This window comes from Sminthopsis crassicaudata, chromosome 2 (assembly GCF_048593235.1).
Source record: "Sminthopsis crassicaudata isolate SCR6 chromosome 2, ASM4859323v1, whole genome shotgun sequence".
NCBI classification, from domain to species: domain Eukaryota; kingdom Metazoa; phylum Chordata; class Mammalia; order Dasyuromorphia; family Dasyuridae; genus Sminthopsis; species Sminthopsis crassicaudata.
Genome location: NC_133618.1, coordinates 679,147,098 through 679,174,317, shown reverse-complemented (window position 1 = coordinate 679,174,317; position 27,220 = coordinate 679,147,098). Strand labels below are relative to the sequence as shown.

At 48.2% G+C, this 27,220-nt stretch overlaps 1 protein-coding gene across 1 annotated transcript; it reads left to right on the top strand.

Moving 5' to 3' along the window:
- C2H10orf143 (chromosome 2 C10orf143 homolog) lies at positions 1 to 22,340 on the top strand. The gene is made up of 4 exons (XM_074297192.1): positions 1 to 153; positions 12,638 to 12,805; positions 12,902 to 12,964; positions 21,763 to 22,340. Exons 1-4 carry the CDS (start codon positions 79 to 81, stop codon positions 21,790 to 21,792), a joined length of 336 nt encoding a protein of 111 aa, XP_074153293.1. The 5' UTR covers positions 1 to 78; the 3' UTR covers positions 21,793 to 22,340.
- Positions 22,341 to 27,220: the final 4,880 nt, after the last annotated feature.

The following is a 27,220-nucleotide window of genomic DNA, read 5'->3' as shown; positions in this document are numbered from 1 at the left end:
AGGCATGCCCGGGAGGGCGAGGACGGGGCGGGCCGCGGGGGCGGACCCCAGGCTCGGCGGGCTCCGGCCTCGAACCGCATGGAGCGGGGCGCGCTGGCCGGGCTGAGGCGGCGGCCTGCGGAAGAGGAGAAGCGGGGCGGCCCCGGGGACGCGGTGAGGCGCGGCGGGGCCTCGGGGTGGGGGTGGAGGGCCTGCAGCTCCGGGGGCGCCCCCCCTTCCTTTTTCCCTCCCTCTCTCCTCCTCCTCCCCCTCTTCCTCCTCCTCCTCCCCCCACCTCTTGTCTCCTTCCCCTCCCCTGCCTCCCTCTCCTCCTCTTTTTCTTCCTCCTCTCCCTCCGCCCCCCCCTCCCGCGCCCTCCTGGAGTCCGGGCGCCTCTGGCAGGTCCCCTCGGGGCTGACTTGAGAGCCGGAGCTGGCGGGCTTGGGGCGAGGGATCCGGGCTCTCCCTTTGGCTCCTTTCCCCCGGCGCGGGCCCTCCTGGCCCGAGCTGTGGCTGGGGTGGGGGTGGGGGTTGGCCGGCGGGTCCGCAGATTGGCTGGCCTCTGGCTGGGAGCCGGCCTCGGGGCGGGGGGAAGGGGGGAAGCTTCCAGTACTTCCTGTCACTCGTGAAGTCGCCCGTGACCCTGATCCACCTCTTGGGGCCGGGCCGACTCCACTGAGGGAAAGCCCGTGGAGGAGGGGGGTTCTGCTAGACCAGAGGAGGATGCTTGAGGTTACCGAGCAGCCTTGGGATGGGGGAGGACACCCGGCCCCACGCCCCGAAGGCCTGCCCCCACCTTTACACTTCAGGGGGGGCCTGCCCTTGATCAAAGGTGAAAGAACTGAGGTGGCGACGCTTGGCAGAGCCAGGAAACAGCCCCATGGACTGGGCTGAAACTCGGCAGCAGAGCAGGACCTTCTAGCCCGCCGGGACAAAGTGGCACTTTTAAGGTGTTACTGCCCCTAGTCCCCTCAGTGTCCCCCTGTGCCCTCTGGCTCCCGAGCCAAGTTCAGACTCCTTTGTCGATTCGCCCAGATTCTCCAGGCAGCCAAAAAGGCAAAGTTAAGCTGCCAGCGGGCTGGACAGCACTTAGCCCCGATAAACTGCTTCAATATTGCTTCACTTGCGGCCTTGACTTGCTGTGGATAGAGACTTGGAGTTACCTGCCTCCGACACTGATCGGTAGCTGTGTGATACGGAGGGAGCTCTCTGAGCCTCACTTTGCTCATCTGTAAAATGGGGATATCTTCCTCAGAAAGGGGTCAAAATACGAGTTCCTGTGCAGTCCCATTGATAGAATAAATAACACACTCTTGTATTAATGTGTTCTGTACATTATACAAATGTAAAACTGGACATTTAAAAAGCTGGCATAAAGTTGTAATGAACAGGATTTACAATTTTTCAGTAGCATTTTCAATTAAAAAATGTTTTCAGTAAAATATAATTGATAATTATACTCCTTAGAGCAATTTGGTCAAATATACTTCGTAATTAAAAAAAAAAAAAAAAAAAAAGCCAGGGTTGGTTCTGAGGGATAGGGAAGACTTTGTAAGCAACAATTGTTTGTGAATTATTTTTTTGTTCAATTAATTTAATCAACGGAGCGAGCCAAGCAGGTATATTTTCTTTCTCTCTTTTTAGGGCTGTTTTATTGAAAGATACACAATCGCAATAGTAAGAGGTTGCAGCAGTCCTTGAACGGGATAGCTTTGTGGGTAGATCCAAGGCAAAACCAAGAAAAAGTGATATTGTCTCTGGTTTCAACTTGGCAGAAAGTTTTCCATGCAAATCAGTTGATGTTTCATTATTCTAATTATGTCTTCCTGTGAAAGTGAGAAGCCCAAGCAGATGTTTGGTAGGACATGGAGGCTCGGGGAGTGGAGGGGGTGATAAGGGTAGGAGTTGGGACTGGGGAGGGAATTGAAAGGGGAGTTGTGCTGTGAGGTTGGAAAGGTAGGAAGAACCAAGGTGAGAAGGGCTTTGAAGCCAGTAGGGACTTATAGTTAAACCTGGAGGTAATAATAGGGGGTTATGGATGTTCTTACTAAGTGCTAATGAGGTAATGAGATATTAGGTTCTTACTAAGTGCTAAGTCGTTATTTAACAATTCTCTAGTTCAGGCCATGACTGAGAGTTTTACTTGTGAATTTCTGGGGAAGAGCTTGCATGCTTAGGAGGAGCAAGTTCATTGGTTGAAGTAATTCTTCTCAGAAGCCCTTGCATTATCCCACACCCATTCTCTGGGAGGATAAAAGAGGGCAGCTCTGGAGGAAAAGGGAGTCTCTGCTCTAGACCAGACTTGAGTTGGCTCTCTGCAGGAAGGGAAATCACTTCTCTGGACCAGAGTTGGCAGCAACTGTCTGGAGACAACGGCTCTCTACCGGAAGAAGAATCTGTCCGAGAGATTTGAGTTGACACAGCAGATCTCCTCCCAGAGAGCGATGGGCAGCTTCTGGAGACAACAGCATGTTACAGATGGAATTGATGCGTCGGAAATGGGGATGAGCTGCAGTTTAGTAAAATAACTGAGTGGCTGTGGGAAGGATAGATTGCAATGGAGAGAGGCTTGAGGCGGGGAGTTCATCCCAATGGTCTAGATAAGAAGTTGAGAGATACTGAACTAGTTCAGTGGGTATTTGAGTGGAAGGAAGGTGATATTTATGAAAGTGATTGTGGAGAGAAAAAAGACCAGATTGGCAGCTTCTTGGTTCTATGAAATGAGGGACATCAAGGATGACACCACATTGTGAACCCAAGTGACCAGAAGGAGTGCTGAGGACAGCTCCAGACCAGCTAAAACATCTCACTAGGGAATCTAATTTGATGCGTAAAATCCTTCACAAATATGCCCTTCCTGGAATGAACATGAAACCTGCAATAGGAAAGGGAGCCATTTCATTTATTTATTTTTTACTGAGGCAGTTGGGGTTAAGTGACTTGCCCAGGGTCACACAGCCAGGAAGTGTTAAGTGTCTGAGACCAGATTGAACTCAGGTCCTCCAGACTTCTGGGTTGGTTCTCTATTTGCTTCACCACCTAGCCGCCCCAGGGAATATCCCCCAAAAAATCACCTGATAATTCATATTGCAGTAAATACTGGCAACTGGCAAATTTCCACTTTTCCCAAGTGACAACATTTTTATCATGCTACATAAGTAAACTTAATTACTCACAAAATATAACTAACTTTTGTTTTTTCTAGACTGTTCAAATTCTAAATTCTTATAACTTTGACATGAGATCTTGTTTATTTGAAAATGAAAATATAATTTAGAAATATTTTTAAAATAAAGGATTGGGGGATTTTTTATGTTAAGGCATTTAACCTTTTGTAATTAAAAAAGACAGGAATTTTAAGATACAGTCTTTATCATAACAAAATTATATCCCAAAACACCAGATTGCAACTTGATTAATAATAACTGCATTTTGAAAACAATCATTGTTGAGAAAATCCAGCTGCATTCAATCAGACAGGTATGGAGTCAGAAAGAATCAGCTCATGGTACAAGTTTACAAGGTGATATTCAGAACTATGCATGCACCAGATGTGAAATATATACATACGTACATATATATATATATATATATATATATATATATATATATATATATATATATAATTTAGATTTAATTATAATCTATAATAAAGGTGTTAGTCCAATTAATGATAGAATTTGGTGAATTATAATTTTTTGAATGTCACCAATTTTTACGCTGTATGTCTAAAACAATCAAAATAACAGTACCACGAAGAGAAACAAAAATGTAAAGCTTTTTATGTTCAAAACCTATGCCTGGATAATTTTTCAACATTGACCCTTGCGTAGCCTTGTGTTTCAGATTTTCCCATTCTTTCCCCCATCCCCTCTCCAGATGACAAGAAATCTAATATGTGCTACACATGTTAAAATAGATGTTAAATCCAATCTATACAAACATATTTAAACAGTTCTCTAGCTGCACAAGAAAAATCAACTCAAAAAGAAAAGAAAATGAGTAAGAAAACAAAATGAAGCAAACAACATCAAATAGAGTGAAAATGTTGTGTTGTGCACCACATTCAGTTCCCACAGGCAAGAGCCAAAATTTTTAAAAGGTGAAACTTAGGCTATGTCTTCCAAGAAAAAGAGGCTGGGCTATCCTTAGGTTATGTCTTCCAAGACAGAGGGGCTGGGCCATCCCCACTGACTTCCTTTGACCAACTACAAGTCCTTGTAGAATTGAGCCATATCGTTAGATAATGCCCTTGGTTTCCAGGTCTCTATAGGTCTAGAATAGCAACAAAGTGCCTATTTTCTTGTTATAAGTTTCCTAAACCAGATCTAGAGCCCCTTTGTAAGAAAGTATCAAAAATTGTATCTAGGATTGTGAGCGGCAGAGTCCAGACACTGGGGGGTAAATCCCCAGTTCCTGCCCTCATGTGCCTGTTGTGATCCAATGGGAGGAGAAGCTGTTGGGCAGAATGTCTACATTGGAGTTACTTGTAGGATCAGAGTATGTGCCAGGTCCTGAATTAAGTGCGAGGTGGCCGGGAGAGATGGGGACAGAGAAAAAGTAGGACCAGTTCCTGGATCCAAGGTTCTGATTATTCTATTCTTTTTTTGAGGCAGCGGGTGTAAGGGGCTGGAACTCTGGAAAGGTATACTCAAATCTGAGACTGTGGAGCACTTAAGGCTAATTACCTGAGAAAGAGAGAGAGAGAGAGAGTGTGTGTGTGTGTGTGTATGTGTGTGAGTGAGAGAGAGAGAGAGAGAGAGAGAGAGAGAGAGAGAGAGAGAGAGAGAGAGAGAGAGAGAGAGAGAGAGAGAGAATGGCTCTATAAACATATACTTAGTTGAGCTGGGAATGTGATGATGGCTCTCTTCGCCACTGGTGCTTGCTGAATGTGTGATGCTGAGGTAATCAGAGGCAAGGACTTTGATTGATCCGGACTCTGACTGATCCTGAGGTCCTCCAGAGAGTTAGCCCGGACTTTATATAGCAGGGTTAAGTGACTTAACTAGGGTCACACACCTAGCATGTGTCAAATGTCTGAGGCAAAATTTGAATTCGGGGCCTCATGACTTCAGAGCCAGTGCCCTGTCCACTGCACCCCCTAGGTACCCCATTCTACTCTTTAAAAACAATGCTAACATGTCCTGCTTTTCTAAAGAGAGAGTCAAATACAAGACACTGAGTAGCTGGAGGCTAAACTAGATCTTGATTTGTCCGGATAATGAGATCTGTGAGGTGGGCTCATTGGAATCTGTCCTGCAGAGTGCCATGGAGCTGGAGCCAAGGATCACATTTTGTCTATCACTAACTTGGAACAGCCCAAGTTTGAATACCACTTAGGTGGTATTTAGGCCTAAACAGGGCCTCGTTCAGACTTGAGGAAACACTAGCAGTTTGCGGGGCTGGGGAAGAGTTCTGGGAGAAGCTAGGCACTTCAGCCGAATCTTGGAGGATGCCAGAGATTCAGAGGCAGTTTCGAGGAGGGAGGGCATTCTAGTGTGAGGCGCTATCAGTGTGAGGCAAAAATGTGGAGATGGGATTTCAAGTGTGTAAGTCCAGCAGATTCACAAGTCTAAAGGAAAAGCCTGCTCATGGACTTCGAGAGATTCATATCTAGGATTGAATTCTGGGAAACCTACAATCCCACACTCTTGGAGGTGGAGTCTAATTCTCATACTCTAGGAGATTCATTCAAATGAGTCAAGATTCATTCAAAATTCTACTGTGGTCCTTGCTGGAGACACTTGGACAAGAGAGAGCTCTAAGGAGCCAAAGAGAGAGGAAGGCCTCCAGGAAGCTAGCCGAGCCCCAAGTGAAGGAGACAAGACTTGAAAGAGAAAATAAAGGATCTGGAGAGAAGATTTGGAAAGAGACAGTAAAGGACTTTAACTCCTGGCTGATTTGGGGATTATTGAACTGAAAAGAAAGCCAAGGCTGCCTCCAGTGCTCCCAGAGAATGATTACAATCTAGAGAAACAATATCACACCTAACAATGTCAATGTCTTGATGTCCTTTAACCATTTATCTTCTGGGGAATAGTTTTTGTTTTTTCCTGAGGCAATTGGGGTTAAGTGACTTGCCTAGGGTCACAAGGCTAGGAAGTATTAAGTGTCTTGAGACCAAATTTGAACTCAGGTCCTCCTGATTTCAGGGCTAGTGTCCCTAGGGGAATAGCTCTTGAATAATCCACCTTTCTCTGGCTCCCTAAGGTTTGCAGAGCACTCCCCCCAGTAATAACCTTTGAAAGGTAGTGCGAAGATTAACCACCCACGCTTTCTAGATGTCCAAAGTGAGTTTCAGGAAGGTTCCGAGACTTGGCCTGCATCCCACAGAATCAGGAACCAGACTCTCATGGGCTTTCAGACCAGTTCCTTTGGGGAGAATGGTGAAAGCCTGAATCCTGCCAATGAAGTAAGTATTCTAATTTTCATCTCCTTGCTTAAACAGAGTGGGAATTTTTTAACTATAGGATTGTAGCTAAAAGTAAGCATCAGTGCTCACAGCATCTCTGCTATTTCAGTAACTCCTAACAGCTAATACCACATTTTGAGAGCGATGTCAGCCATTCCGACCCCATTTGAACTGTACTGTCAACTTTCCTGCAGTCTCTTATTAGCAGGGGCCGACAGCTGTCCATCCACCCTGGAAAGCGGCAGGCATTTGCCTTCCCACCCACTCAGAGTTCAGGGCCAGCAGAAAATGGCATCCCTTAAAAGCACTCGGTCCTGAGATTCGGTCTGAAGTGATAGTGATGGAAGTGATTCAACAACGACGAAAGGAGTTTGTTGTCAGCTTCCAGGCTGGCACTTTTACCAGGATTGTGTTTGGTAGAAGCCTGGGGCCCTGAGAAATCCCGAGGCTTCTTCAAATTCAGATGGATTCAACTGTTTCCCTATCTTTGTGAGTTTATTTCTTAGAGAATTGCAGGTCCAGTTGATAAAAGTTAACCCTCCATTTTCTAGTGTGCTTAATTGAGCACTTCTGTACTGTTGGAAAACTGAGGATTCCTACCATGCCTGCCTGCAGTGAGTTCAAAGCCTTACCCATTTTGTAGCCCCTCTGTAACTTACATGCTACCAGAGAGATGGGCACACTGATACAGAAAAGGAGTTTGGCTTCTCAGTGGCTCCCCACTGGTGGAGGGGCCCTCATTAGACCTTAGTGCCCTGAGCCGCCGCCAGAGCCCACGATCTCCCTCATGGCTCACTGGGATTTGCTTTGGGCTCTCCCTGTCTGAATTTTAGTGTTGATGCTCTCGTTAAAATGTAAGGCAGGATTGCCTTGAATTGAACTTCCAATATAGTCTTAAGCCACTTGTAAACCTCTCCTTCTCTTACCTGTATTTCACTCATTAAGTTCATTCATGTACACTTTCAATAACGACATGTCACCTAACAAAAGGCCGGTGGCGTTTTCCCACTGACCGGTGGCTCACCTTACCGGGACCTTCTCCGGGCCTCTTTGTTTTCTTTTTGGCCCCATCCCTCGGGTGCCATGATACAAATTTTACATCTTAATGTCAGCATCTTATCGGATGTCTTCTGTTCCTTGGCTCCCACCCACCGTTGGTCTGCAAGGTCGCTGTTCTATTGATCTTCTTCAATTATTTTGAAGTAATGGGATCTTTGTGTAGATGCAGGATTTTCATTTGCTTTATAGACTGCAAGTGTCTCCTCAGGTTGGTGCTAAATCTTCATCCGCCGTTATGAAGTCTGGCAGATCTCCAGTAGAAGTGATTGGGACTCAATAATCTATTTACCACCCACAGTCCTCGAGTTAAATGTTTATGCAGGATCCATTAATGTTAAGTCAGGCCGGGTCACGGTTTCTGCCGCTCGAAGCGTAGAATTTGAGAATTCGACCCCCAGCAAGCCACAAGGGGCAGCTAAGGGGCACAGGGCGTGGAGTCGAGAAGACGAGTTCAAATGTGACCTCAGGTTCTTACTGCAGTGTGATCCTGGGCAAGTCACCTTACCTCTGAGTGTCTGAGTTTCCTCATCCATAAAAGTGGGGATAAAAACACCACCTACTGAGATAGGTTGTTTGGGTTAAATGAGATAATAATAAAGAAAGGAAGGAAGGAAGAAGGAAAGAAAAAAGAAGGGAACAAACAAACAGGGGAGGGAGGAAAGAGGAGAGAGGAACATGCACAATTACAAAGGACATGATCTCAAAGAAGAGATATGAAAAGACCTTATAAAAGCACCATCTAAATGTTAGCTGTTAATGTTAAATTTATTCAGCAGATCCATGTACCCACTACATGCAAAGGACCTGAGCTACAAAAATAAAAGGTGCAACAGTCCCTGCCTGCTGGAAGCTTAAGTTCTGCTGGGGGAGAGGGGAAGAGAAGTAGACAGAATATAAAGCATCATGAAGACCAAAGGGCAAACAGGCAAAATCGTCCCAGGTTATTTGAGATAAAAGAGACCTTGTCAACTGGAGTGGGTAAAAGTGTGTGCTTATATAAACCCAGATGTGTGTGTGTGTGTGTGTGTGTGTGTGTGTGTGTGTGTGTATGTGTGTATCCAGAATAGGTCCATACATGGCATCAGAGACATACAGGGCAACAGTTACAAAAGTGGCAGCCAAGTGAAGGTTTGTGGAAGATGGGGATGGAGCTGAGGAGGGCATGGGTTCCAGGTGTGGGCAGCATTCAGGGAACAGGGCAGTTGTGGGGGTGTGCAGGAGCAGGGGGTGGGGTGGAGCAAATGTGCCATTGGAATCGAGCACTGGTGTCAAGCACAAATAGAAACAGAGGCTATTAAACCACATTAACATTAACATCTGGATCGTGTTTTCATTTCTTGTATTTAGTTTGGTTCTGGCCACCCTGGGGAGTCTTGTGGTGGGTATTTGACATTTCTGGGCTAGAATGTTGAGTGTACGAAGGGAACGAAGGGCAGCCTGGGCTGGAAGAGGAGCTAGAGCTGGCTCGGCGAGGGCTCTGGATGTTTAGCCAAGGAATCCTGAGGCAGTAGGATTTTGTTCCTAAAAATCATTGAAGGTGGCGGAGTAAGAGTATGTGAACTGGCAAAGGCTGTGATTAAGTGGCTTGGGGAGCTGTTTGGAGGGTGGAGAGGTTAAAGGTTGGGAGAACCATTAATCTTGTCCCCTGCAAAGATATTGATTCCATGGGGCAACCCAAGGTAGTGACGATGGAAATCTGGCCATGTTTCCTCTCGATCCTCCTAAAATGTTGTCATCTGATTCTTACCAGGACGACCTCTTCCCACTATGAAGAGTTTAGGTGACTCACCAGGCTGGTCATTCTGCTTTTTGGAGGACCCCTCATTGCTATAAGATTCTCCTCTATCTCCCTGAACCCCACACTTCAGCTCTCTGACTTTCTCCTGTCAGATCATCTGAAGATATGGGTCATACAAGTTTCTTTGCCCTTCCGGGCCCTTAAGCTCTTCCTGATGTCTTTTTCTGTTCCCTGCTCGACTTGGTAGCCCTTCTCTGGGCATGTTCCAGTTCACAGCTATATCCACAGAAATCACGGCCGTGACCGCCGAACAGAAGGTCCCAGGAGTGACTGAGCTTGTACAAGCCTCATCTTTTTTTCCTGCATTCTTATTCTTCACCCTATACTTTTACTGCAGGCTTAGATTGCTTTGGATTTTTAATAGCTAACACACTGCTGGTTCACAGTGAGCTTTCTGTCTTTTTCAGACAGAGAAATGAGGTCTGTTTTTGAAATCTAAGCATAGAATTCTTTGTTTAAGCCTGTTCAGTTTGCTCCATCAGCCCAGCCTGTCAGGGCCCTTTTGGGTCCTGATTCTGTTATCCACCATATTAACTCCCCCTCTTTGCTTCGTATCATTGACAAATTTGATAAGTTTGTTTGCCTTTTGTGTCTTCATCTGAGTTATTAATGCAAATGTTGAGTATATCAGGACCAAGGACAGCGTCCTCCAGTCTGCCACTAGAAACTTCCCTCCTGGGACATTGATGTTGATTCATTAATTAGCACATGTTGAATACAGTCACAGAGCCAATTGCAAATATAACTTACTTGTCTCATGATTCTCTCATTTTTCCCTGAAATCAAGGCACATAGTATCTTAATAGACTCAGGCTAGTGACTGAAATAAAAGGAAGCTAGCTTGACATTGGTACTTAGTGATGAGCCCTTGCTGGCTCCTGGGACGCACCGGAGTGCCTGCTCTCAGTCCATCTCCGGGCAGCTTTGCCAGGGTTGACGTCAAGCCCTCCGTCCTGTAGTTTTCACGATCTACAACTTCTTCCCTTCAGAAACTGTTATATTAGCTAGTCAGGCTTCAGGCTTTCATTTCCCAGCATCCCTCACAGATTACCAATAACAATGCAACAAATATGTTTGCAAGCTCTATCAGAACCCGGTGATATAATGCTCTGGACTAGGAGACTTAGACACCCACAGTAGGTGACGCATCAACAAGTCCCCCTTTGTTCCCTCAAAGCCAAATTGGAATGACCCTTTGCTCTCTGAAGTTTGTTCTCTTTGAAAACAATTATAATAACCCTCTGATTTTGCGCCTTTTTTTTTTTTATTTTTATATTCCATTGCCATTTTGTCTTGTATGCCTAGCAATAGGGTTGACTCCTTCCTGGCTTTTCTTCTGACTGGGAATAGACTGCTTGAGATTGCCCCATCCTAATCAAATACAGGTGGCGTGTATGGGAACAAGCACTGACTTGAGTTGGGAGCTGGACTCCAACCCCAAATCTGCTGCTCCCGATTGGGTCGGACTTGGAGGAAGGCACTTAATATCTCTGAGCCTTGGCTTTCTCCTCCAAAAACAAGTGGATTGAGCTAGATGCCCCCCTGAGGTCCCTTAGAGCCCTGACTTTGGGATCTTGTGGCTTAATTGATATTCTTGGAGCCATCAAGCTATACCCAGCTGCTGTTCATCCCTTCCAGATTTTGCCCTGTTCTTTCACACTGTTGTCTCCTTTGTCTGGAACACACACACACACACACACACACACACACACACACACGCACACACCTCTTGCAATGAAATCTTCAGAGTCTGGTTCAGCTGCAAGGTCCTACATAAACACTTTTCCTTATTTCTTCTACTCTCTACTATGGGGAGTATCTTCCTTCTTGAGTCTTTGGGCCTGTCCTTCCATGTATATTTATATTCTACACCTTCACATATATTCATGCCCATGTATAGATGTATCCACTGACTATGGAGCCTCGTTATGGGTGGGCCTGTTCAGCCCCTGCTTTCTGGATTGGGGATTGGAAGCTCCTTGGGGTCTGGAACTTCAGCCTTGTTTCATCTTTGATCTTTGCTGCCTGGCGCAGCCATCCACTGCAAGATCACATGCTTTTAAAAATGTCATTTGAATTGAAATAGAATATTTAATCTGGAGAACTAAGATGAAGCAGGAGAACACATCATTTACTCAGCCTTCAGTCGGCAAAGATGGAAACTGAGGCCTACTTTAAGAGCCGTGTGATTGGCACAGTGTCACACAAGCTCTTTCCAGGTAAAATCTTTCTCAGCGTCTTATCTTGGTTGATATATTTTTTGCAGTAGCTTCATTTCCAAATTTTATATCTATTCATCTATCTCCTCTTCCAATTTCCTTTCCCTATCTAGCAAGACCTTTCATAACAAAGATTTAAAGAGCGGAGAAAAGCTCAGAGAAGCTAACACACCAGCTGTTCCTGGCAGTGTGGGCACTATTCCATATCCATAGGCCCTTATCCCCATCACTTCTGGAAAAAAGATTGAGGGCCGGAGAGATCCAGCTTTATCCCCATCACTTCTGGAAAAAACATTGAGGGCTGGAGAGAGATCCAGTTTTATCTGCAATTTTATCCTGGGAGCATCAAGGAGCTTATCTCTTCCCCACCCCCCATCTCTTACCCCTCTACTCTCCCCCTCCCCACCTTAGTCTTCGTGTTCTATCTCTTGCCCATCTAAAATTCTCTGGTCCTCCACCTATGAGGTGCTGCCTGTTAAACACTTTGCAACCCATACAGCACTACGTATTAACTCTTGTTGTTATTATGATTATTAACAATAATCGTGGCTGGGATTAGCTGTGAGGACCCGCGGCCAATGCTCACAGGATATTTCATGGTTAAATGGTTCCCCCACCCTCCCATAATGTTAGAGAATTCCTCCCATTTATCTTCTTAAACTGATTTCTGAAAAGAAAACTGGAATGCTGGCTTTCCCAAAGATTAACTGAGCATACCCAGTGAGTAATTCACTTGTTCCCCGACTTGCAGGAAGCCAAGGAGGGGGAGTCTTCCTGTTTGCTCTCTGTCCAATCCTTTCTGAACTGACATTTAAGTAAAATGGTGCGAGCTGCTCACGGGACATCTTGAACAAAACGAATGGCTCTGGCCCATTTTCAATATCAATAATCTAATGACAGTGGTTTGTTGTCGGAGCTGCGGAGAAGGTACTTGGAAGCGCCTTCTTTGGTCCTATAAAACCAGATATCCCGGCAGTGCTGGAAATAATAACATTATGTATAATTGATAGTTGTTGTTTCTGAAAAAGATAAAGTTTAAAGCGAGCTCCTCCCATGCATCGCCAAGTTTTCTGGCTCCGCAGGGGTCTGGGGTTATTGTTGGAGTTTTCAGGAAGCAAATTAAGTTAGAAAGGCTCACGCTTTATGAGCTGGTTTGCTTGTTTGTTTCAGAAACGGGCATGTAGGAGCATCGAAGGCGGTGCTGGGGAGGACGCCGACCAGGGACAAAATGGACTGGCCCAGGCGGGCTGGACTAACTTAAACGGGGTCTCCGAATCAAAGGGCTTCTTTGCCCAGGAAGTCCTGCCTGGAAATGTGCGAGGCGGACAGAGCTCGGTGGTAGGTACCCGTTCTCCCCAATGTGATTTTAAATATTTTCACGAAAAGCATCAATAATCATGGTTCTGATTCATCCCCGTGTGATTTGTTAAATAGATTTCTGCCAACAATGGAAGGGGGCCCACCCAGCCTTGCTCACGCTGTCTCGCCGGCGAGTCTGTAAGTGCCTTCACCTCCGTACTGTGACATCAAAGATAGGCTTGTTCCTAAATATTAGATCCATAAAGCAAAGTTAATAAAAACCACAATTATGTTTCCCTGGAATGAGGAACATCAATAAGAGCAGGAGAATTGATAGAGCCTTTCTGGAGCCGGGAGCCTACTCCTGGGTGTCTGGCTACGGCTTGGAAAAAGAAGGCCCAGAAGCCTCTTACAGTTTCCTAAAAAGCACAGTTGGGAAAGTAGGCGGCCGGTTTGGGAGACACAAGAGCCCTGCCCAGCGGCCTGAGGACTGGCTAAAAACCGGTGGCTTGGAAGAGTGTCCCCGAGGAAAGGACCTAGGCTGCTTCCCTGAGAGTATGTTAGTGAAATCTAGAAATCTATAACTGTTTATGACATACATATTTACATCTATGGATGGGTAGGTTCGGATACACACATGTAGGTTCAGAGGAGCCTCTCCAAACTCCTTCCCTCTCACCCCCCTCCCCCAAAGAAAGCAGATAAACCCCAGGTTCGGCAAGGAAGAAGACACTGAGCCTTCTGCTCATTCCGGGGCTCCAGTGTGAGACCTCAGTCCCCCCGTTTTGCACCCCCATACGATAAAAGGTCCAGAAGAACGGTTCGCATCTCTCGAGCACTCTGAGGAGCCAGATAGCCTCTGCCAGGAACCTGGTGGGGGACTACAAGCCCTTGGATTAAGGAAGGAACTGAGGTTTGGGAGATGAAGGGACTTGTGTTTGTCCACTCTGCTGATTCCTTGTGTCTCACACTGGGGCGTTGGACCCCTCCCATCTTGCCCCCGTGCCTCACACTAAGGATGGGGGCTGCAGCGCCACTGTGGGTAGGGCCCTTATTGTAACCATTAAAGTGGCCAGAAGAGCGAATTAATGTGTGTGGGTATAAAAATATACAGGCATATGTATGCTGTGCATTCATGCTTATATACACGTATAAAACATACATGCTGTGTATGTTGTATGTTCCTGTTTGTATGCACATTATGTCAGTGTCTTTGATACCTGATTTTATTATTAATGGGAACTCCCTGCGAGGAACTTTCCTATTTAACAGATATCTGCCCTTATGTACAACTAGAGCCAGGGAATTCCCTGGGCTGCGCAGAGACTCCAAGCCTTGCTCGGGGACAGGGCAGGATTTGAAACCAGGACTCCCTTCTTGTGAGAGCAGTGCTTTCCCTTTAGGGGCTCGCTGCCTCCGCCAGTCCGTGTTTCTGCAGTAGGCCAGAATGGTCCATTCTGCAGCCCTTTATTAATGCTGGGCCTAGTCCTGGGCTACAGGAGAAATCACAAGTATCTCTGCCCTCAACAGGTTTCTACCCTTTCCCCTCGATTGTTAGGTCAGAGGCCTCAATATCGGTTATTGAGCCTCAACCTGCCGAAGATCAAAGGGCCTTAGGGGATCTAGTGCTGGAATGGACTTTGGGGTCTCAAGTCCAGCTGCTCCATTGTAGAGATGAGAAAACTGAGGCCCAAGGAAGTCATCTGCCCTCCACAATCTAAATACTGAGTTGGACCTCCAGGCCTCTGAGTCAGATGCTCTTCTCCCCAGAAGACAAGGTTTGGGGTTTTCTTTGAAAGATTTTCCCTAACAATCCCCGTCCGCAGAGAAGAGGCGTTTTTCTGTTTGGCTCGACAGAGCGGTAGTCGCCGGGTTCCGGACGCTCTCCCTTACCAGGTTCTGTGTCCTCTGTCTTCCTCAGAAAGATCAGTGCTAGGAATGGCCTGAGGAAGAGGCTGGGGAGAGCTGACTGACAGCTGTCACCCAGCCACCTCTCCGGCCCCCGGGCGGAGAAAGGGCTTTCTGCCCCTCTGCAAGAAGAAATGAGCTCAGGCTGAACTCCCTCTGGCAAAAGCCGGGGCTTCCCAAAAGGGCTTGTCCAGCTGGGGAAGCTGGAGGGGAGGCCAGGGCCAAGCCGAGTCCCCCAGAGTGGGCTTGGCTAGTCTCGGCTGTGCCCCGTGCTGGGAAGGGGAGGGAGGGGACACCCCGGAGAACCTCCTCGAGTGGTCTGTGACCGAGTCACATTCCGCCCAATCCAGCAAATCTTCTTAAGCACCTGCTGGGGGCCAAGGGCAGACGCTCCCCTTCCCATCTCCCCCTCCACCCTTGGACTGGCTTTTGAACAAAAACAAAAGGCATGTTTTGTTTTGTGCAGCCCACTCCCCTCATGATGGCTTGTGAATGTGCAGAGCACTCCCCTCGTGTTCTGAGGACAGGGACTGCGGGCCCCTGGGGACGCATCCTCCGCTGCTGCTGAGGGGTAGGGTGGTCGAGGATTCCCTCCTCCATCAATCCTCAATCTCCCTTATTCAGAGCTAGTCAGGATGGGAAGAGGCGGTCTTTGTGGTTAACTTCCCAGTTGCTTTCCCGTTTCCATTTCCGAAATCGATGCTCGAGATGTGTGGGGTGCTGGGAGCCTCGTATCAATGTTTTCTGTCTGTAGCTATTTTCAGCACAATCTGACCAGGCAGGGGTGTCTCAGTGCTTGCATCCACTTGTTCTAAGTCTTATGTAAATCAAGCTGGAAGTTTGAATTTGGAAAGCAGAAGAGATCGCCTTTTATCCTCTTCTGCTCGGACCGTGGCCGCTTTCCGTGGCGGGCTCCGTGAGAGGCAGCTTGGAGGCCCAGGGGAGAGAATGACAGGCTGGAGCGAGGCCCTCTGTGGACAGGGGCTCACTTTGAGGACTTGGGCAAGTTTTGTGTTTGTTAGTTCTGGGCTTTTTGCCTCTCTGGGTCTCCTTTCCTCCGTAGTAAAAAGGGATAATAACATCCCCTAAATCATAAGGATGGATGTAAAACATGTTCAGCTGTAAACACATGGTAGCTATTATGAAGAACAATAATAATCAATGGGGCTTGGGTTTGTTAACTTTTTTTTAATTCAAAGGAATTCTTCTTGGAAAAATGGAAAGCAAACCCCCTGCCCTTCGCAGCCCTGCCCCCCCCCGCCCCCCAGCCCTTATTTGGGGCCCTTTGGAACTTTCTCTCCCCATGGCATTGTGGGCTTGGCCGGAGATGAGTCACTTAGCAGGGCGGCTCCTGGGAAGTTCTCACAAAGCATCCTCCACCCCCCAGCCCTAGCGTAGCCTAGGTGGGCTCCTACCCACATGAGGCCGGGTGAGCTGGGAGAGCCCGGGAGCAAAGTCGAGCCAGCCGGGCTCCTGCCTTAACCGGGAGACTTCCCTTTCCTTCCACAAACATCCCCGATCTCCTTGGGAAGGCTCCCCAGTGGGCCTGGCAGACCGAAATAGCCAAGAGCGGCCTCCTGAGCAGTTGATATCAAAGCAGCCTTGACTCCCAGCCTTGGGGTCGGTGAGGAGCCGGCTGAGCGGCCAGCTGTAACAAAGGCATTGCTCCCCTCCTTCATCTAGGGGAGCTCCGGCCGATGCCAATTAGGGAGGCTTAATTAGGCCCACAGAAAGGCCCCAAAATCAACAGGCAAAGGCTTGAGAAAGAGCACTTGGCGGGAGGGGGTCCAGGCCAAGAAGACGGCCCATTTCTGGCTGGGGCTCACTTTGGAGAGGGGAGGGAGAGACTCGTCCTACCCCTCCACCATCGGCCATTATTGGAGACTAGAAAAGCGTTGTCAGAGTCCTCCTAAAGAAGGGGTAGTTTGATCCAGACAGCTCAGGGGGTCTTGTAGAGCAGACGGTGGACGTGGATTTGGGGGAGGTAGATTTACCAGAAGAGTTACATGCTGTGTCCCGCTTGGGGCCTCTAGGGGTCGTGACACCCAGTCAATTATCCTTTCCGTTTTACAGAAGGGGAGACTGAGGCTCAGCAGGGGGAAGTGACACGTTTCTGTAAAGCCAGGTCCTCCTGCCTCTGTGTTGGGCACCCTGCCTCCTGTACCACACTGTATAAGCTTCCTTCCTCTGAAAAGTTGGGGCCGGGAGTCACTCGATGTTTCTCCTCTTTAGCTTCAGGTTTCCCGGCCTAACATGCTTTAATGTTTGGAGCATCGAGCAGCCACTCCAGGGGTGCTGGATTACCTGGGCTTCCAGCCGGAAGTATCCCCTCAACTCAAAGGGCGACCTTAGAAATGGATGTTTTATGCCCAAAAGTCAGCTCACGAATATGGTGCCCAAAGCACCAGAATCCAGAAACTTGAGTTCAAATCTGGCGTCATACACTAGTCATGTGATCCTGGCCAAGTCACTTTACCCTGTTTGCCTCAGTTTCCTCATCTATAAAATGAGGTAGGGAAGGAAATGGCAAATCATTCCAGTAGCTTTGCCAAGAGACCCCTAAAGGGGCTCGCCAAGAGACAGACGTGACCAGAGCACCAGTGCTTAGAGGCAGGGTGATGTTCTGGGGACATGGTCCCCCCATGATGGGATTGGATCAAGTCATCTACTCTTCTGTGTGCGTGTGAGTGTGTGCATGTGTGTGTCTGTGCGTGTGCATGTGAGTGTGTGCACTGTGTGTGTGTGTGTGCATATGAGTGCGTGTAGGTGTGTGATTGTGTGTGCATTGGGAAAAGCCAGGGAGGTTTCTGAGGTGAGGCTGGGAGCAGAATCAGCCTCAGTTAATAGTGATTTTTTTTTAATGCAAGTCGGTGGCAGACGAGGGATCTGCCAAAGGTCCCATCCTGGTCATATGGCGTCGCAGCCTCTCGGCTCGCCCTGCGGCCCAGGGAGCGGCAGCGGTTGTTTGTGGCTCACTTAGTGCGGTCCTTAGTGGGGATGTGGCGGCACCCACAGGGCGCGGGGCGGAGAGTGAGCGGGTGGTTGATGGAGGAAAGCAGCGCAGCATTTCACAAAGCGCTTGCCCTGGGCTGTTGTGGCTAACCCTTGCAGCCACTTTGAAAGGCCAGTGCCGGGATGGCCTTAACTTCCATGTAAGCAGAGTGAGCTTGCCCGGGATCAGGCTTCGGACCCCAACCCAGGGCTCTCTACACGGCACCACCTCCCTGCTGAGAGAGAAAGGGAGGAGAGGCAAGAAGGAGGAAACTGAAGGAGCGATGGTCGAGCACTTGGGATAGGGCGGCCCTCCGCCAAGCCACGGGGAGAGCTTGGAGAAGCTGCTCAGGCTGCACTCCCGGAGCTCCCGTCCTCACAGGGGAGATGATTCATGGGAGAAAGCTCAGCCACAGATGCTGCGCGGGAGCCCGAGACTTCTTAGGGTCAGCAGGACAGATGGGCAGGGCACAGACGCCTTGCCCCTGTGAGGTCAGGAGGTCCCTGAGCCCCAGCAGCAGGGTGGACAGTTAGGGGTCGTCATCTCACGAGAAACAAGATTGCCGACCATTGTAGTGTGCTGAACCTGAGTTCTCACCTGGTAATCCTAACAGACCATGGCTCTTCGTCTGTGTCCCGTGGAAGGCCTCGCTGGTGAAGGAGCCAGGGGCAGGGCAGGGATGACTCCTCCCACCACCAGATCGCCTTGGGGGTCTCCCCACACGTCCGGTGCAGCTCAGTGACCGAGTCTGGCTTCCCAGCAGTCACCCACCAGGTGATGAACCTTAGGGTCACAGTCTACAAGTATTAGTTAAGTCCAGGATTTGTTTCATTACTAGGTGCCATTTTCTGAAGTCTGGACACAGAGGAGTGGGGGAGAGGCTGGGGAAGATGGTGGTGGAGTCCGACCCCCACGTAGAGGCCTGGGTTCTACCTGAGCTCGAAATCTTTTGAAGTGTAAAAGCACTTAATTCGCAGCCAGAGGGAGGAAGTCTGGGAGACTGGGGGCCTGCAGAAGACTCAAAGCAGAAAGCCCAACTTGTGCTTCCAGAGAAATCACAAGGGGCTGAAAATTAAATGTTCTGAGGAGAAGGAATAATGGACTTCAAATGAAAACTTAGGGCGTTTGGGGAGACAAAAAAGCAGGCGAGCAATCAAAAGCGCTCAGACTGGAAGTGGAGAACCCCGGCCCTGCCCCATTCACCCTACGCCAGGTGCAGGCCGGCGGTGAGGTGCGGGCAGCTCTCGGCCCCTCGCTCAGCTTTAGTTTCCCCCTCTATGAGATGGGGTCTGGGTGAACTTGCCTCCAAGGTTTCCTCTAGCTCCCTCTCTTCTCTCTCTCCGAAGTGGGACAGGGTCACAGTTCCGTGTCAGCTTTCCCGGGGGTCTCCACAGAGAAAGGCACTTTTGCTTTGTGGCCGTGGGAGCCTGTGCGAGGGTGGACCAGCTGTAACGGGGGAGGCGGGCGCAAGTTGGCGAAGATCTGTCAGGGCAAACTACCATCAGCCCCACAGAAGGTGAAAACCTAGTGCAGAAAGCAGAGCCAGGCAGAGGGTAGTTCTGGGTATTGGTATGGGAGCTTTTCAGCAAAGTGGCAGACACCTGGTTTCCCAGGCTCGGGAAGGACGGCTGGAACCGTTCCGGGGATGTCCCCAAAGAGCATGTCCGCTGGGAACGGTCGTGCTGGGAGACGGGCATCGATCGGCTGTGACCATTGGACAACAGAGACAGGCTGGTTTTGGAAGCGCGAGATCATCGAGGGTGCCGGAGTCGGAGTGAGAGTGATCACCTCCTGCGGCCGAGGTGCTTATGTTGTCCCTCATATTTTTTCCTCAAGACAAAGGAAACGATGGTCTGTCTGCAAGGGTTCTCTCAGGAGAAATGGCACGGATGTTGTTAAGGAAACCCAGTCTGACCGGGGGGAGCCGGGGGGGAGCGGGTGCGTTCCGGGCTTGGGGAACAGACTGTTCCAACATGGAAGATCAATAGGTCACAGATGGGGAACCAACATGGACGGGAGATTTTATGGAAAGAGAATGAGCGGTCCTTGAAGATTGATTGGCTGGGGGGACCGAGGAGGCACAAGGAGTGGAGCTTGGAGCTGAGGGCGCTGAGATGGACCTGAGGCGGACGTGGGAGTTCATTGCTCTGCAGAGATCCTGCACGAGGGAAGTCCCTCCACCAGTGCCTGTAGCCATCCTCTCTGTAACATAAAGAGCTTTGGAGAGTTGTCCCGGAGCGGTGCTGGGCCCCTCATCTGAGCTTTCTTAGAGATGAACCGAAACGGGTTGGGCATGGCAAGTAGTCGTGTCGACCTACTGTGTGCTAGCCTCTGGGCATACAAAGAAAGGCAAGCCTATGGTCCCTGCCCTGGAGGAGCTGGGGTGGGGGAGATGGGAACAAACCCATCTGGAGCAGGAGAGAGATGGTGGAAGTCTGCAATCAGCTGAGCCTGAAAGCTCCCTGGATTGGGGAGTTGAGAGAGCGACGACCAAGTCTCAAAGGATGGTGGGTATGGGGGTGATTTAATAGGTGCACACGGTGACTTCTTACCCACTCCTTTCTTCTTGGAGATCTGGCAAGTTTGTGGATAATTCTTGAAGTCACCGTTTTAAAAATGGTAAGAGAGGCGCCCAGGTGGCCCAATGGGTAGAGCATTACCCCTCGAGTCAGGAGGCCCTGAATTCAAGTTTGGCCTCAGATACTTAGCACGTACTAGGTGTGTAAGACACGTAACCCCAGTGGTCTCACCATAGGAAATTTTTTTTTTTTTTAAAAGAGAAGCAGATCACAGGATTGCTATTGCTAGTTTTAGTTGTAAAGTCAGGCTGGGACTGCCCTGGGGCAGGTGCCCTTTCTGGGCGCCCTTCTCTCTCACATTTCTTGGTCATGGATCCCATGATCCCACAAGCGGATCCTGCCCCGGTGCCTGAGAGACTCCTTATTCTTCAGGCCCACCCGGACTTTGCTGCTGGAGGCAAAGCCTTTCCGAAGGCATAGTTCTTTTCCCCTCGGTAGAGGATGAGGAAGGAGCTCCAGGCAGGGCCTGGCCTGTCTGCCCCCATTCTGCCAAGAGCATTAGCAGGTGTGCGTTTTTCTGCAGCCCTGCCCCCCCCTTGGGACCCATGGTTTTCAGCCAAGGAATGGAGCCTCCAGAAAGAGCGTAGCCGTGGCTCCCGCTTGCACACGGCCCGTGGGCGTTCACATGGCTTTTCACATTCATTGTCATTTACTCCTCACAGTGGTGGCGGGGTTTGGCAAAGCAGAGGTCCTCCCGCCCGTTCCACAGAGGAGGAGACTGAGCGTGAGCCTCAGCGGGCCGCGGGACCTGACCCCTGGAACAGTGTTTGGAAGTCGGGCCTCCTGACAGCATCATGGCTCGTGCAGGGGAAGAAGGAATCCTCAGATGCTGATTTTAAACTCCTCCATTTCTTGGGTGCCAGGGAGCTTTGTGCCAGTGCTATTTTCACCCCTTGTGGTCTCGTGGACACATCAATTATTGATATTTTCCATACTGTGAGGAGCAGGAGGGCCTGGCAAGTAAGCCCCTGGTCCTGGCTTGCTGCTGCGGTCATGTTAGATGTGTGACCCTGTGCAAGTCACTGCTCAGAGCCTGAATTTTCTCATCTGTAAAATGAGCCTAATTCTCCCCCTCCACAGGACTGTAGGGAGAAAGTAATGTTGTGTGGCCTTGGGCCCTGGCGCCTCTGGAGCTGTGCAATTATGATGCACCACTGGCTCCAGCCTGAAGCATGAACAGGGGCTGGCCAGTCCACCAGGTTTTCTGTGCTTCAGGTCACTCGAACACTGGGGTGGCTTCTACCGTATATCCCTGTAAATTCTGGATTTGTTCTATGGAGAACGGCGCTTTTAGTGGCTGCTCTGTACTGGGGGCTAATCAACGCTTTCACTCTTGTCCTGATGAATAATGATGTGACCTTTCAGATTAAATGATGACAAATGGAGGTTTAGGTGAGAGATCCCCACGAAGGCCCAATCATGCCTCTTTCCATGCACACTTAGCCGCAGCCGTCATAGAATTATTGTCCATGTGAAATCATTTTTAGTGACGTTGGTCTTTTCTTTCATCGTTGCAGGGGCATTTTAACCACACCGGGAACTGTTAGAAGCCGCAAGTTGGCAGAGACGGTCGAATCCAATCTCGGGCTTGAATCCTCCACACGATGATGAATGTAAATATCTTACGGGTGGATTTAAGACCCACCTGTTCAAAGAACAGCCTCCATGTTATTTCCTGGGAAACTGTTTGCTCTCTCATTCAGCTAATCCCCCAGTTCTCCGTTCTGGGCCCAGAAGATCAACGCCACTTCAGAATAACCTCCACATTGTCACTCCGCACTCTTAAAATACGTCTTTTTACAGAAGAGTGTGGATTCCTTAAATCATGATCAATTTCTTACTTTTTTAAAGAAGAAAAGGTGGTCAGGAGGACAGTTCCTCCACAAGAAGGAATTTCGTAGAAATATGGCGGCTCCCAGGCTGCGCCCCGGAGTAAGCCCGCTTGGCTCCTGTTAGATTATTTTGTCAAGAGCACTGACTTGTGTGTGTTCGAGACCGCTTGTGTCCATTTTTAAGAGGAGACAATGTTATTTTCATATTACAAATGTGAGATTCTATTCTGTGACATAAAACTGAATTTTACCAAATGGAGAAATTCCTCCTGCTTGTGATCCTTTTTTTGGCTGAAGGCAGAAGACCATGTTTATGGTCATGTGGAAACGTGCCAGGGCTTCCCTGCTCCCATGTCCGATGTTCCCACCGTAGGGACTGGTTGGGGAAGGCCTCGGTGTGAGCTGCCTCAGGCAGCTCCCTGCTCGGCTGTAAGCAGTGGGAAGTGATTCCATCAGTCTCAAATCCCTGAATGTTTCTGTGTCAGAAGAGGGAAGGAGGCGCTCGTACTCACTGGGCTGTCAGGGTGGCATTCCCATGGGGCTATGGTTTTGTAGTTTTCAAAGTCCAGCCCACAGGTCATCACTGATGACCCTTTCATGTTAGGAAAGGGGGAGAAGTCGAAGGCAATCCGATGGGCAGAAGGGAATCTGCCATTGTTTGTGATCAGGATTCGCTACCGTTACAAAGCGCGTTACAATCATCAAGGAAAAGACGAGTTTTGGTGCCGGAGTTCTGGGTCATTGGATGGATTTGAGTTTGGGAGATTTTTTAAATTTTAGTAATATTTTTGATGATGTAGGACCAAAAAGCTGAGCAGGCCTGTGGAGAGAGAAAGGGATAACTAACTTCAGGACAGCCCACATGGTCCAGGAGGAGCCTTCCCATGTCAAAGGGATTCGAGGAAAGCCCTCCTTGTGGGAAGTCTCGGGAAGGATTTGGAAAGAGGCAAGAAGGTGAATAGATGTGGATGGGCTGAGGTCCACATAACAGGAGGCCTGCCCCGAGGGGAATCACAGATTCCTTGGAGTGGAGGAACATGGTTCTCAAAGCCATTGTGATGTGCTCCCCATCCCCATCCCCCATGAACAAAGCGAAGCAGGGTTCCACGCTCATTTTCTTGTACCCCATTAACGCAGGGGGAGACAGGCAGAGGAGCACTCACCACTTGTCATAGTATAGACAGAGCTTCATATTGCTGCCTCAGTGTCTCACAGTGGTGTTGGTGATTCATTGTAACCAAAGTTCTGTTATCGAGAAACTCTGTTTCCATTCCACTAATTATCCATGTGTATCCAGGTGGTACACATGTTCCCACACACACAACAGATGTAGCCACAAACATACAACATATGTAGCCATTCACACATATAGGACATATGTAGCCACACACAGAGGACATATATAGCCATCCACATAATATAACACGTAGCCATCCACACACATAGGACATGTGTAACCATCCACAGGATACAACACATGTAGTCACATACATAACACATGTAACCACCCACAAACATACAACACATATAGCCACACATATAACATGTAACCATCCACAGGATACAACACATGTAGCTACACATAACATATGTAACCACCCACAGGATACAACATATATAGCCACACATATAACATGTAACCATCCACACACATACAACACATAGCCACACATATAACATGTAACCATCCATAGGATACAACACATGTAGCCACACGTATAACATATGTAACCATCCACAGGATACAACACATATAGCCACACATATAACATATGTAACCATCCACAGGATACAACACATATAGCCACACATATAATATGTAACCATCCACAGGATACAACACGTGTAGCCACACATAACATATGTAACCATCCACAGGATACAACATATATAGCCACACATATAACATGTAACCATCCACACACATACAACACATAGCCACACATATAACATGTAACCATCCACACACATACAACACATGTAGCCACACGTATAACATATGTAACCATCCACAGGATACAACATATATAGCCACACATATAACATGTAACCATCCACACACATACAACACATAGCCACACATATAACATGTAACCATCCATAGGATACAACACATGTAGCCACACGTATAACATATGTAACCATCCATAGGATACAACACATGTAGCCACACGTATAACATATGTAACCATCCACAGGATACAACACATATAGCCACACATATAATATGTAACCATCCACAGGATACAACACGTGTAGCCACACATAACATATGTAACCATCCACAGGATACAACATATATAGCCACACATATAACATGTAACCATCCACACACATACAACACATAGCCACACATATAACATGTAACCATCCATAGGATACAACACATGTAGCCACACATATAACATATGTAACCATCCACACACACACAATATGTGTAGCCATTTATTCCGTGGTGTTCATTGCCTGCCCTCATAAATGTATTTCACCAAGAGTCACTTTTTTACAGCACCAATTCTTTTTTTTTTTTTCAGAGCATTTTTATTAAAGCTTTTTTATTCGCCCTTGCAAAACCTCATGTTCCAAATGTTTTCCCTTCCAACAAGTGGTCATCTTACCTTTGCCTGAAGCCCTCCCCACCTTCACTACCTTTTACTTCATTCCCATTTGAGGTAACTTAATTGTGAAGAATTTTTTTCCTTTTGTCAAGCCAAGAAATCCTCTGAAATTCCCACTTAAATGCTCCCACTTGTGGCCTCTGGAGCTCAACAGAAAAGGAAAAAAGAAAAGGCTCTTTTTTGCCCCCTGTGAGAACTCTGCAAAACTGGAAGAGTCTTTGCAAAGGCTTCTCCAGGCTAAACGTTCCCAGCCATCTCCGCTACTCACAGGGCAGGAAGGTCCATGTGGCTGGGGCCATGGAGCACCTAAGGGAAAAATGGGGGAAGGCAGGGTGTGCCAGACAGGTCAAACCACTGCCCCCTATCGCCCCTTAATTCTGTTGGAAATCCCCCAGGGTGTTATACCCAAGAATAGGCCTTCCGGGATGATCTTTGGGAGACGCAGCTCGGCAATGGCTCCCGTGGGGGCTGTAGCCACAGCTACTAAAGACCCTGAAAAGAAAGTTCTTTAGAGTCCTTGGCTCTGTCAAGTGGCTCAGCATCTGAAGCTGAAGCCAACTGTCAGATCCAGACTTCTAGATGAACGGGACATTGGAGATCATTTGGCCAACCAGCTTTTCCGTTTCCATTTTGAAACACAAGTTCCAAGAGAGTCAATGATTTCTTTCAAGGATCCAGAGTTGGTTTGGAAGCGAGTTCCTCCAGATTCACTGTTCTCCCACTGCACCCATGCTGAGGCCCTGGCTAGTTGATGGGGAACCTCCTTAAGTATCCTGTCCCATGTCACGCCTGAGACTGCTGGGGTGCAGCTTCTAGGGGAGATGTAGCAAGGTCTTCTGCCCACCAAACCATTCCTCAGGCCATAAAATGAGCCTGACATAAAGCACCTGGTCTCTAATTTTTTCCTATAAATTTCTCCTCTTGCTCCTGGTTCTTTGCTAACTCCCTTTTGGAACTTAGCCCGCGATAATTGGTATTGCAATTATAATAAGAATACTGCCTACATCAGGCGAAAATATAATTGGGAAGCATTTAGCAATGTAAATGAAAATACAATACAAGTAATGGTGATTTGTGGTGACGAAGGCACAAAGTGGATCTAGTTGAAGGTGACTCCCTGCTTTTGGCCACCTCCCCACCTTTTCCACAAGAACAACATCCAGGATTTTGAACGGGTTGTTAAAATTCCTCAAAACTTGCTGGGCAAAATCTGGCCAAATGGTGTTTTCAGTATCTGCCGGACGAACCCACTTTAACTTCTCGCCCACACTCTGCCGGGCTCTCCGGAGTCAGCATTTGTTTTTCAGACGTCCCCTAACCCTGACCTCAGTCGTGTTCTTCAGTTTTGTCCAGCCAGAGTCAAATTCAACGATCTGAGGTTCGCAGTCTTTGCTCTCTTACTTTCTGTAACGATCAGGGCAGCATTTGCCCTTCTACCTCCTGGGGAGTTTCTCCCATTCGATCCTTCTGAGACCTGATCAGGAAAGAGCTTTTATCCTCAGAAAAGGTGCCGGTGGGCAAGGCCGCAGTTCCCAGAGGGCAGTGCTTTCAAGATTCTGAATGAAGGCTGGCCAGCCTGTATGCTCATCAAGCTGATTATGGGCTTACCTTTTATGGCCCCCTCCCTGTTAATGTTCCCCCTGCAGTAACCCTGCAAACCTTTCCCTCTTGGATCCTTCTGAATAAAGCATAAGCTTCCAGGGAAGCTGTCAGGAGTCAGAACATTCTACAAGGGGGATAGCAAGCGGGCCAATTTGGCAAAGAGGGAGCATGGAGGGGATTCCCGATTGAAAGAAAGGTTTGAACCAGACTACGAAAAGCTTTGAAAGCAAAATAGATGATTCTGACTCGGTCCTAGCGCTAATAAGGAACCGTGGAAGCATTTGGGGCAGTGTAATGGTAGCTTTTTAGGCAGGAGGATGGATGGCATTTATTCACAGTGGCCAAATTGCAAGAAGGGAAATGAAATTTTCCTTATTTATCCTGAACTCTCCCCTATTTAGTCCCCATTTCCAAGTGAATTTCCTTGAGAAAAATCCTGTTGTATAATGGGTGGAAATCCAGAAGACCTGCAGGTCTTGCCTTTGACCCAACCTAACAAGTCTTATTGTTTGTCATTTATTCGGGAAGAGGACCGTGACATTGGGGAGGGGAGGCTAGGAAAATTCCCTCAAATGAATTGGAGCTGAGTGAGGGCTGTGTAAGGTCAGCAGCCTCACTTTGGAACTGAGGCCAGTGGCCGGACAATTGGAGATGACCTTGGATATAGTGGGAGATCAGGGCTTTTTAAGCTAAGGTCTTTAACAGGTTTGATTGAGGCAACGCCCAACCGGTGATTCAGGCTGGACAAAAAGTGAGATAGAAAATGGGCCAAAAAAAAAAAAAATCAGTCAGGGGAGGGGGAGACCCTCAAAGTTGGCCAAAACAGAAACAATTGCTATTTAATTTCAATTCTCAGCCAATCCGGTCCAAAGTGGGGCCTGATCTGGGACCTCTTATTGGCCAAAGAGAGCCCAAGTGAATTG

Excerpts from the sequence above, each read along its gene's own strand:
- C2H10orf143 (XM_074297192.1), top strand. The coding sequence starts at position 79 with ATGGAGCGGGGCGCGCTGGCCGGGCTGAGGCGGCGGCCTGCGGAAGAG. Across the intron at positions 154-12,637 it reads GGGGCGGCCCCGGGGACGCG|AAACGGGCATGTAGGAGCAT; the intron begins GTGAGGCGCGGC and ends TGTTTGTTTCAG. Across the intron at positions 12,806-12,901 it reads GAGGCGGACAGAGCTCGGTG|ATTTCTGCCAACAATGGAAG; the intron begins GTAGGTACCCGT and ends TTTGTTAAATAG.